Source organism: Labeo rohita, chromosome 13 (assembly GCF_022985175.1).
Source record: "Labeo rohita strain BAU-BD-2019 chromosome 13, IGBB_LRoh.1.0, whole genome shotgun sequence".
NCBI classification, from domain to species: Eukaryota; Metazoa; Chordata; class Actinopteri; order Cypriniformes; family Cyprinidae; genus Labeo; species Labeo rohita.
This window is the reverse complement of record NC_066881.1, coordinates 17,390,241-17,401,900: the sequence shown is the minus strand read 5'-3', so window position 1 is coordinate 17,401,900 and position 11,660 is coordinate 17,390,241. Positions and strand designations below refer to the sequence as shown.

Here is an 11,660-nt window from a genome sequence, read left to right as displayed (position 1 = left end):
GGTTTCATTCAAGTTCATTCAAAAAATGAATTCATTTGCCTTTATTATGAAAAAGAGAACATAGTGTTTGAGTCACATATGCGAATGTGAAATTGTTGCTTTCAATGTATTCCGCAGGTAAATGGCCAATATCGAGAGATTGTAGATTAATGGAACAATATATTTGCATATAAATGTTGAATAAATAAAACACAAAGGGTTTCTACATGTCCCACCAAGAATTGCAGACATACTGATATTGTACAGTATGGTCGTACAATATTTATTTATATTTTTGTTAACTGTTACACATCGCGCAACAAAACTACAAGAGTCTGCAGCCACAACTTAAATGCAAAAGAAGGTAAAACTACTTGAATCATGTATTTAACTCTACAGAGCTGTCCATTCAGATCTTACATATATATACATAGTGTATATGTACATATATTTTACTAAACAGATGTAGGACTGTGAACCACCGCTGGCCGGTTGATCTTAACAGACTGGCAAAACGATCCGTTGGGACAGAAACCTACACATGCAAATATAAACAGTAAAATAATCAACAAGAAAGAATAAAGTAAGAAAAGAAAAAGGACAGAAAAACAAAATGTCATTGAATTTTGACCACAGACCAGCCCTGCAGTAGGAATGCAGTGAGATAAATACACACATTATTCTTAGAAACCGGCACACAGAGGATTTAAAATCGTTGAGTGAAAATGAAATCCATCCTTTTTTGGGGTGGGCTTGGTTAAAAGCAGCCCCTGACAGACGGCAGGGGTGAAGGGGACTGACCGTTACCAAATCTCAGACCTCACATCAGTTTTAGTTTGTGAAAAGCAAGGGAGGGGGGGCAGCAGATTTTTGAATGTTTTTGGTAGTGCGGCTACATACAGTACAACTTGGGTAACTTAAATTGTTGCCTGTTTCACACTCTCTTTTATTCTCTCTATTCTCCATATTCACTCTTTGCTCCATAACAAATGATCTATTCTCCTTTCTTTCTCCTATTGTGGGGGCTCTTGTGCCAAGATCCAGGGGCCTAGGTTAGGGGGTCGGGGTTGAGGGAGCCTCAGCAGCAGCCTCCAGACGCAGGCTTCACCGGAGTGCTCTGGATCTTCACGTTAGACTTCTCAGCGCCTCCGGCTGTGGCTCCGGGGCCCATTCTCTTCTTGATCTCGGCAGCCATGGTCATGAAGGCCTGCTCCACATTGGTGGCGTTCTTAGCGCTAGTTTCCAAGAAAGGAATGCCAAGGGAATCAGCAAATTCCTAAAAAATAACCAAGCAATTCTTTCTGTTAGAACAATGGAAAAATGAACATTTGCAAATCTTATGTACACATAGGCTTCGCTCCAAAACCGTATGCCCGAGTTGCCCATATATGCAGAAATTTAAGGAACAGAGTTGTCAGTTGTCAGTACACTTAAATCAAAATGCAATATGGACGCAAAAATGCTTTTTAAATATGTAAACTTGTATTAAATTGCCGTTAAATTATGTAAGTTTTATGATTTCAATTAATTATACATACTTTTTTAAAATCATATTTTTAAATGTAACCATTAAAACAGAGTCTAAAAAATTAAAAGGGGGGGGGGAACAGAATTCAGAAAAATTAAAAAGGAAAAAAAAATGGGATTTGGAAAGATTTCATAGGGCCCTAGATGTAAAATTTAAATATTAAGGAAAATACATCAAATATTAATGAACACTCTAATCACATATAGAAACAATACTCAAATAAAATTGCTCCTGCTGCTAAGACTACTCTATAAAACAGGCATCATTACATACATTCATCACAGAGAGGGAAATCCCAGAATGTCTTATGAGCTCTAAAATGCTAGACAAAGTGAATGCAATGTCAATCAAAAACATGATTCATTCAGTACTGAAACGTATCAGTGAAAACAGTTAAACCAAATTAAATTTTTAAGTGTGCATTCTGTATTGTTTGTATCTTTACCACAGCATTAAGTCATTAGCATAGCAACACGCTATATCTACTGAAATCAAGAGACTCCTATGAACTTTGTTGTTGTATAACATTCCAAATCGGTCAGTTATTAGCTCTCATTTTAGTTTAGAAGGCAGTCTGATAGCAAGGCAGCTCACTAGGTTTTAAAACAGAGCCATAATAATAATAGTGGGATAAATTATGTAATCTGGACAATAGCAATATTACCTTTGCCGTTGTGTAGTCCACCACTTTTTTTGTTGTTAAGTCACACTTGTTGCCAACCAATAACTTGTTAACATTTTCACTGGCATAGCGGTCAATCTCCTGTAGCCACTGTTTAACATTATTGAAGGACTCCTGAGGGCATTAAAAAAAACAAAAAAAAAAATTGTAACATAAATATTGTTGAGCAGAAGTTAAAACCTTTATTTTGAGATGTATTTTTACAGACATTTATAGTGAAATCAGGACACTGGCTTAAGGTCTGGATGAGCTCACCTGATCTGTAACATCATAGACTACAATAATGCCATGTGCTCCTCTGTAGTAACTGGATGTGATTGTGCGAAACCTTTCCTGCCCTGCTGTATCCCACTGTAAGAAAGAAAGAATAATATGACACCTGAATCAAATGCAAAAACAGGCTCAGAAAAATACCATTTCATGTACTTCAATAGTAGAGTACTGACAAAGACTTCACAAATCAACATGATTCTCTTAATTAATGCTTTAAACTATACAGGGAAACCCTTAGTTAGTACATTAAAATTAAAGGCATAGTTCACCCAAAAAGAAAACTTCTGTCATTAACTACTCAACCTCATGTCATTCCAAACCTGTAAGACCGTCGCTCATCTTTGGAACACAAATGAAGGTGTTTTTCATGAAATCTGAGAGCTTTCTGACCCTGCATAGACAGCAATGCAACTAGCACGTTCAAGGCCCAGAAAAGTAGTAAGGACAGCAATAAAATAGCCCATGTGACATCATTGCTTCAACTGTAATTTTATGCATTTTTTTTAAAAACTATATCCTTACCACCTTTCTGGCCCTTGAACGTTTCAGTTGCGTTGCTGTCTATGCAGGGTCAGAAAGCTCTCGGATTTCATCAAAAATATCTTAATTTGTGTTTCAAAGATGAACAAAGGTCTTACAGGTTCGGAACGACATAAAGGTGAGTTTTTAATGACAGAATTTTCATTTTTGGATGAACCATCCCTTTAACAAACAACACTTGTGATAAAACTGACAGAATTTGAAAGCTGAAACTTATCAAAGGTATCATTATTGTGTTACTTATTGTGCAGTTTAGTGATGTTTTGTTCACATTCATATCATGAATTCATATCAATTCATCAAAATGAAAGTGATTTGAGTACTCAATATTGTTATCCAGCCCTTTTCAACAGTTAGCAGACAAAGGTCTCTCTATGACATCATTTACATCAAAAGATCAAGGAAAACTCTTTATGATATGAGCACTGACATAATCCTGCTCTCTCTCTGATGATGTCCCTAAATAATTAAAACAACACCATATAAACACCAAGTGTTTACTTTTCTTTAATGACATGCTTGTATATTCCATCCATGTCATCTTATTCACAAACATTTCATTACAGGACAGAAAGGAACTTACGATTTGAAGTTTGATGGTCTTTCCGTCTAATTCTATAGTTCTTATTTTAAAGTCCACACCGATAGTGCTAATGTAGCTTTCTGTGTATGTGTCATCCTGAAAGAAATAAAACAGCAGGTGAATTAGATGTTTCTGTAGTCAAATCTCTCGCTACAGTGCTTTCAAGTAAAATGTAAATGTGTTCAATTTGACAGAAATTTAGTATAAAGACAACTGATTACTTAAGCTTTGCAACTTCTGACCTGAAATACTAATATGTGAACCTGGCCCACAAAACCAGTCATAAGTAGCACAGGTATAACTGTAGCAATAGCCAACAAAACATTGTATGGGTCAAAATTATTATGTCAAAAATTATTAGGATATTAAGGAAAGATCATGTCCCATGAACATATTTTGTAAATTTCCTACAATATATCAAAACATAATTTGATTAGTAATATGCATTGCTAAGAACTTCATTTGAACAACTTTAAAGGCGATTTTCTCAACATTTTGATTTTTTTTTTGCACCCTCAGATTCCAGATGTTCAAATAGTTGTATCTCAGCCAAATATTGTGCTATTCTAATCAATAAACTTATTTATTCAGCTTTCAGGTGATGTATAAACCTCAATGTCCAAAAACTGACCCTTATGACTGGTTTTGTGAGCAAAAATGATGCAAGCCCCATGAGAACAAATGCAAACACATATAGCGTACTTACTGCAAATCGGAGAAGAAGGCAAGACTTTCCAACACCAGAGTCACCAATCAAGAGCAGCTTGAATAAATAGTCACTGTATGAAGAGAAACAGTAACAAAACATTAAACGGTCAATATTTGTCCACCACTTTTTGACAGTACAGTTGTGTGAAACATACACTACTGAACAAACTTGTGTGGCTGGTAAGACTTTCTGTTTTTTTAAAAGAAGCTCTTATGCTCACTAAGGAAGCATTAACTTGATCAAAAATACAGTAAAACAGTAATGTGAAACATTATTACAATTTTTAAAAAAAGTTCATTTCAATGTTTTAAAATGTAATTTGTTCCTGTGATGACAAAGCTGAATTTTCAGCAGGTAATAATCCAGTCTTCAGCGTTCCTGATTTCTGCCGATTTGGTGAAGAAAACTTATTATTAACTATGTTAAAAACAGCTACATGGCCTAATGTTTTTTGTAGAAACCATGATTAATTTTTTGCAACAATGTACAAGTCTTTACTGTCACTTTTGATCAATTAAATGCATCCTTGCTGAATAAAAGTATTAATTTCTTAAAAAAAAAGAATGAGGGCACCCACTGTACTGATGCAGACAGTAGACCCTACATCTCAAAACACCTAAGCATGAACCCACCTGTTGCTTTCTTTCACTGTATATTACACATTGTTTATTTTCTATACGTACATTAGGAATGAGGTCATTAAAATCCCCCTGCAACATGTGAAATAGGTCAGTCCCTTGCTTTCCAGCACTGCAAGACCACCGTCTGATGTAACTCAGTTAAACATGGGGTAAATCAATCACCGGTCCACTTTTGCATGCATAAAATTAAATGTTTGTTTAACAGAAACAATGCGCTTGAGGACCTCTGAGGTCGGGAAACTTGAGTAAGCTGATTAAGCATTCCACAGAGAGGGAATTTTGCCCGTTGAGCTAAATCCTCTGTCCCTATTCCACATGCCCTAGTAAGAATTGACCATAGGAAGGAAATTCAGTGGATCGGCCTGGTCAAGACCAGCTCATCGACTCAGCAGAACGATCAGTCTGTTTTCCTCTCCATCCTGCCCACTGCACTGAATTCAAGTCATGCTCCTCTTGTTAGGTTGCCTGCAACAAACGCTCCTGTGTAGTGACCCGCTACACAAAAAAACTGCGTGTAAAGACCCTCTGTTTATACACTATCTATCAACTAGAGTAAGTAGGTGTAATATAAGTATGATCTTAAAATGTCTCGTTTAAACATGCAGATCTGAAATTCTGCATTAAATTTTACATGGATGTTAAGAGACAGAGACAATCTGCATGCTATCATTTTTTTGAATCAGTATTCATGTCTTTTCAGGAAGCCACAAAGTCTGTATGGGCTTTAGTACTGAATCATGATACGGCGATGAACCGAAAGAGAAACTGCTAATGAGTGTTAAGCACTAAACAACCATCATTATAATACTGCCTATCTATGAAAAAACCCCACTTCACCCTTATTCTAACCATGTAAAATACAAGCAACAGCTGATTTGAAGTCTATTAAGTAACCCAGCTGCTAAACACACAGACTACTGATAGTTGTAATGAAGCATGTAGCTTGTCATCTGGCATGTGACCTACACATGACTACCACACAATAGAGGAAGGGATGGGCACTTTAGTTCCTTAAGACATACTTGACATCTGCACATTCAGATATTTAGACAGGAGTGTTGAAACCTCACAATTCAGTGCCAAGGAACACAGGAAACGTAGCATCAAATACCTTTTAAGATTATGTAAATTAACACTGATAAGGAAATAAAGATAGCACAAATCAGACTGTTGTTGTGCCTATTATGTATGCAATCTTGATAAACCGTCTATTATTCCTAAGCAGCAGATAGAAACCCTGTCTTTAACTTTGACTAAATTTGACTTTAGTATCGAAGTGTAGAGAAATTATACACCTGTGATTAAAAATGTAGTGTTAAAAGCCACGCGACTATATTTATGTGCAGCAAACTCAGGTAATAAAACACATGCATAAAATACCACAAATTACTTCTAAACTTAAAGGCTGTTCTAGCAAACAAACGAGTTTGATTACTCATTAGTAACTTACAACCCACTTTCCTGAAACTGACATCCTGTTTTTAAAACTAGTAACTCTCTTTCTAACCAAATTGTGGGGTCAGCAACAGGTTACCAAACATGTCAACGATCCATAATCAGCTATTTATCTCGTTCACCAGCTGGTCAAGCTGTTTAAAAAGTAAGTGAAAAGCGATCTGAATACGTTAGCTTACATCGGCTAATTTAGCTTTCACATTACATTCTGATGAAGCCTGACAGATAATATGTGTTTTAATGTCTTGAGAATACAATATTACAATATAAGAAGTATTAAAGGTGTGGTATGATTAACTAATGAGCTCTACTTGTCATAAATGTAACGCGGATGGATATTTAACCCGGCTGAGCTCCGCTATCCAACAACAGCCGCTTAATCACGAAAACACTTCTTCAGAGGAAAATGTGAATTAAAAAGGCTTGTTTTGAAAATCACATTGCTTTCCGGCTCTGACTAAGTGACATAGATTAAATACAGTGATATTTGTTCTGGGTAAGATTAAATACATAGCTAGTCATCATTGCTGTTGCCTGTCAAAAGTAGCTACAGGTAAATTATGAGCTCAGTAACGACAAACAAGCCGTGTAATAACTCAACCACTTACTATTCGGGATTCATCGTGGACTGGACAATGTGAAAACTGCTTGTCTTCTAACAAAACGACTCCGCGGCGTGAGGGTAGACTTGAAACAATAACCGATCTCCCGATTAAAAAGTAACTAGCTGGCTAGCTACTGCCGCAAAGGCTAGTCGGTTGAAACCCAAAATGGCTGACTCTTCAACCAGGAAATAGGAACTCCTTAAACAGATTGCGTAGGCAATGTCGTCATCATGACCTGTGCGGACGTTGTAGTTTAATTCAGAGATCCTCCGGCCTGCACGAATGGAATGTGTCAGTATAAAGAACTACAATACCCACATCTGTTTTTTTGAACGTTCACGATGAGTTCATAGTGACTTGAATCGTTCACGCTGTGGACTGCCGCAATCCTGCCCCCTATCATGAGGGGTAAAATATTACGTCATTTGTGAAACGTGGCATTGGCTAATGTGAGTGTGAGTCACTAATCAATACGTGTCAAAAAGAAGACCGGGAACCACCAGATAATTTTTTATTGATTGGTAAGAATAATGAACAAAGTGGTTTTTCATACAAAGGATTGAAAATTTAAACACAGATGTTAAAAGTAATGACGTTTTGTGACCAACCACATAGTTAATGAGTAGAAATTAAATATTTATGGATTTATATTGGTTAATGACTAGCTCCTCCACCGAACTCAAGCCTTGGTTCCAGAAAGTGTATGGAAATTCCACTGAGGATGCAGCTCCGACCTCTCCCTGTGAAAACACCATACTTCAGTTAGGCTGATAGAAGCTTAAATCAGCTGCAGTTAAGGGTGTGAGCTGCTAAAATTATATTTTATATTTAAAAAATGTGTAAATTCAAACTGTATACAAACATATTTAGCTCAGGAAATAGTGTTTACCTTCATATTCAAAGATATAAGCCCAATTTCAAAGCTTTTATCGCCACCTGTTCTCCTCTGTATGTCGGCAAGCACAGCGTGACAGGCTTCATTAGGAGATGAGCCCTTGATAGCAGACAAAAGATGAGAGAAACGTGAGCCTGATTTAATTTACTACAGCCCTATTTATCTAATGGTTTAATGAGATTTTCATTGACCACCTTTACTTTACACCACCTCTGTTGTCAAAAACACAACCATCGGGATACCACAGAATTTAACATGAAATGTACTACTGTGTACAAAATGTTTTGGACTAATGAAAGTTACATCTTAACATTCTGATACGTTTAGATATTATACTATGTATTATTACTGAAATAAATAATACACAACTGAACATTTATCCAAGGTGATATTTTACTTAATACTAAAACAGAGTTACATACTTGTCTCATTAGCTGCACAACATGGAAGCTTGGGCAGTAGCACATGATTTTGTCTCCATCACCTGTAGCTGTGAACATAAGGAATTTATTTAGGTCTATTCTTCAAGTGTAAAGTTGGAAAATGATCTATATACTGCAGGTTCAATAGAACAATGTAATATTTACTGAGCAAAGAAACAATACATTTGTTCAAAAACAAGCTCAGATGCAATGTAAAAAAAAAAAAAAAAAAAAAACCTGCTGCAGCACCCACCTGAAAATACAGAGAACATGGCTGTAAAGAAACGGGCTATGAGTTGAATGATAAAAAGCCCTGCAAAGCTTATCAAATGACCTATAAAGTTGCACAACTTACTGTATGGTCAGCATATAGACCACAGCCTGGAAGTGGAGAATCTCCCACCCGCCCTGGTGATTTGAAGGGAGCTCCTGATGTGGAAACTCCTGCAAAATATGTGTGCATTTAGTCACTTACAAATGTTTGTATTTATGCTCATATTGATACTGTATCATGGTCAATTTGTGAAATATGAACATCTACTACACCAGAACAATATTTTTTTTTGAAGAAATAGAGATTATTTCAGAAAAAAACAATAGGAAATGCAAACATTTTCAACCTTACCTACTGTTATGTTACCACCTGTATCAAGAGCTATAAGACCTGAGAAAGCAAACAAAACTCTAATTAAGTGCACTCTGTGTGAAATAAACTGCTTAACTACTATAAAACAGAAAATGCATGTTATAAACCCAACCCATAAGAGCAATATAATATTTTTTATTCTTAATATTATCAATTATCCTTATGTAATTAGTCATTAGTGATTCATTTATTGATTGAAGAAATATTAATGTATATTCATAATCAGAAAATTGAAGCAACATTTACTACCAGTCAAATGTTTTTGGACAGTAAGATTTTTAATGTTGTTTAAAGAAGTCTCTTCTGCTCAGCAAGCCTGCATAAGTACAACAAAAACACTAACATTTTGAAATATTTTTACTATTTAAAATAACTGTTTTTTATTTGAATATATTTTAAAATGTAATTTATTCCTGTGATTTCAAAGCTGAATTTTTAACATCATTACAGTCACATAAACCATCAGAAAATCATTCTAATTTGATTATGTTGAAAACAACTGAGTATAATTTTTTCTGGATTCTTTGATTAATAAAATAGTTCAGAAGAAATAGAAATAAAAATGTGAAATAGAAATCTTTTGAAACATTATAAATGTTTCCCCCCCCCCCGACCCCAATTCTGCTGACTCCCAGCGTTTGAACGGTATAGTGTATAATGTAACTCAACTGTTTTAAATATTGATAATAATAATAATAAATGTTTCTTGAACAGCATATTAGAATGATTTCTGAAGGATCATGTGACACTGAAGACATGAGTAATGACACTGAAAACTTAGCTTTGATCACAGGAATAAATTACATTTTACAATACATTCAATTAGAAAACAGGTATTTTAAATGGTAAAATTATTTCACAGTGTTACTGCTGTAATTTGGATCAAATAAGGGCAGGAGAAAAGAAGAGACTTCTTTAAAATACATTAAAAAATGAACTGTCCAAAAACGTCTGACTAGTAGTGTAGCTTATGCACTAAATGTAATTTTATTAGCCATACTAATAATGTAGTATTACTAACTACATTTTATTAGCCATACAAAAAATATTTTGAGTCAGTGTAGATGTTTTTCTGCCAAATTCAAAACAACCACAACCTAGTTGAGTCATCTTAACTTGGGTTTTGGCCCAGATATGATTCATTCATCAAGAAAGCTTTCGCATTATATTAATCTCTTACCTATTGTATCATGCCCACTTCTAACAGGTTTATTTTTTTCAAGGAATTCCTTTTGGAATATATAAAAAACACAAAAGAATGAGCCCCATGATGAAAACAAGCTTATAAATCATACGGAATTAAGGGTTTTGAATATCTAAAGTTTTCTGTGAGGGGTACGTTTAGGGTAAGGGTTTAGAAAATACAGTATGTACAGTATAAAAAACCATTATGCCTATGGAATGTCCCTATAATGATAGAAATACCCGTGTGTGTCTGTGTGTGTGTGTGTGTGTGTGTGAGAATACCCGGTAAGCTGTAGCTGAATAGTCGGAAAGCATGTTGGCATTGGGTTCAGATTTAAAACCCAGTTCATGAGCAAATGCTTCTGCTCCATCTCCAACAAGCAAGCTGTGAGGACTCTTCTCCATAACTTTGCGGGCTACACGGCATGGCTGTGCAATTCTAGCAATGAAAACACAATTATACAAGACGCTTCAGGGCTGGGTGTCATGTTGGGAAAATAACGGATTTCCTGTTAATTTATGTGCATGACAAATGAAAGCATTGTAACCTGAAGCCATTTTGTTAGATGTAAGAGATACTAGAGAAAATAATCTTTTTTTTTTTTTTTACCCTCGAAGTGCAGCCACTGCCCCAAATCTCCCTGGCACACCTTCCATAATTGCAGCATCGCATTCAACCACACCCTTGCAATTTGGATATCCTCCTCTGCCAACAATGTGCCGTCCTGTCTCTACGTCATCTTCAACTTCTAAAGAAAACATACCTCTTAATATTAATTAGAAAAAACATAGATGCATTCTTGTTGTTTATAAAAGAAAGTATTTGTATGTCACATTTAATTAATACATTTCAACACTTCCAGAATACCTCTTAATTAAACAAAGTGTGCTTACATTGACAAAAATAGTCTTGGAATTAATTTGAGAAGAAAAGAATGAATCATTTAATGATAATTACTAAATAGTAAGTAAGAATAGTGATTTTTTTTTGTTTCATAAGCCACATAAAGAGCAGTTGTTATATGTCCAACCAGATCTTTCATTTCTTATCAACACATGTATTTTCCAACCACCTTTAAATAGTACATTTTCACGTAGTTGATTAATGAAAAGCATAAATAGGTGTCTATTTATTTATAAGTACCTGCAATTGCTGTTTCTACAACATCTGTAGCATTTTGTCCAGCTAGCAGCATACATCTCATTCTCTCCACTGCAGGACGAGAGAAAGACCATGTTCCCACAGCTGCCATTTGACATTAGTGCATTAAAAACACTTGAATTTATGTACGGGAAACATTCACTTCCCTCATTTGTAAAAGTTAAAGCGTTAACCCGAAGGCGGTTAAAGCACAATTTCAAAATAAAAGTCACGAAGTTCATTGAAAGTAACATGATTTTTAACGGACATGGGAGAGAGAAAAAATAAACATATAATATAGAACTTTTTTTATATATTACTGTGGAAGTTGCACATACGTAAAAGCGGTCTGGCTTTTCAATTTGAATAATCAATA

The 11,660-nt window shown here is 35.3% G+C and overlaps 2 protein-coding genes across 3 annotated transcripts; both read right to left on the bottom strand.

Moving 5' to 3' along the window:
- Positions 1-26: 26 nt before the first annotated feature.
- Positions 27-7,177, bottom strand: rab1ab (RAB1A, member RAS oncogene family b). Its single transcript, XM_051125793.1, has 6 exons — positions 6,999-7,177; positions 4,292-4,364; positions 3,586-3,681; positions 2,445-2,540; positions 2,172-2,303; positions 27-1,255 (listed from the first exon to the last, which is right to left on the bottom strand). Exons 1-6 carry the CDS (start codon positions 7,010-7,012, stop codon positions 1,058-1,060), a joined length of 609 nt encoding a protein of 202 aa, XP_050981750.1. The 5' UTR covers positions 7,013-7,177; the 3' UTR covers positions 27-1,057.
- A 323-nt stretch (positions 7,178-7,500) lies between these two features.
- zgc:153169 (uncharacterized protein LOC767799 homolog) lies at positions 7,501-11,482 on the bottom strand. Of its 2 annotated transcripts, XM_051125792.1 has the most exons (10): positions 11,288-11,482; positions 10,754-10,892; positions 10,426-10,582; positions 10,139-10,187; positions 8,938-8,976; positions 8,668-8,756; positions 8,550-8,565; positions 8,313-8,380; positions 7,885-7,989; positions 7,501-7,735 (listed from the first exon to the last, which is right to left on the bottom strand). In XM_051125792.1, exons 1-10 carry the CDS (start codon positions 11,394-11,396, stop codon positions 7,625-7,627), a joined length of 882 nt encoding a protein of 293 aa, XP_050981749.1. In that variant the 5' UTR covers positions 11,397-11,482; the 3' UTR covers positions 7,501-7,624. The 2 variants fall into 2 exon arrangements, with proteins under 2 accessions (XP_050981749.1, XP_050981748.1); XM_051125791.1 differs by lacking the exons at positions 7,501-7,735; positions 7,885-7,989 and having other exon boundaries at positions 8,318-8,565; positions 10,754-10,889.
- Positions 11,483-11,660: the final 178 nt, after the last annotated feature.

What these genes read in the sequence shown, in the direction of transcription:
- rab1ab (XM_051125793.1), bottom strand. An exon ending in GCCTTCTTCTCCGATTTGCA is followed by an intron (nt 3,682 to 4,291) that starts GTAAGTACGCTA and finishes TATTTCTTTCAG; the next exon opens with GATGACACATACACAGAAAG. An exon ending in AGACCATCAAACTTCAAATC is followed by an intron (nt 2,541 to 3,585) that starts GTAAGTTCCTTT and finishes TCTTTCTTACAG; the next exon opens with TGGGATACAGCAGGGCAGGA.
- zgc:153169 (XM_051125792.1), bottom strand. Translation starts at nt 11,396, where the DNA reads ATGGCAGCTGTGGGAACATGGTCTTTCTCTCGTCCTGCAGTGGAGAGA. An exon ending in AGGTGGTAACATAACAGTAG is followed by an intron (nt 8,757 to 8,937) that starts GTAAGGTTGAAA and finishes CATATTTTGCAG; the next exon opens with GAGTTTCCACATCAGGAGCT. An exon ending in TTGTGCAGCTAATGAGACAA is followed by an intron (nt 7,990 to 8,312) that starts GTATGTAACTCT and finishes TCTGCTATCAAG; the next exon opens with GGCTCATCTCCTAATGAAGC.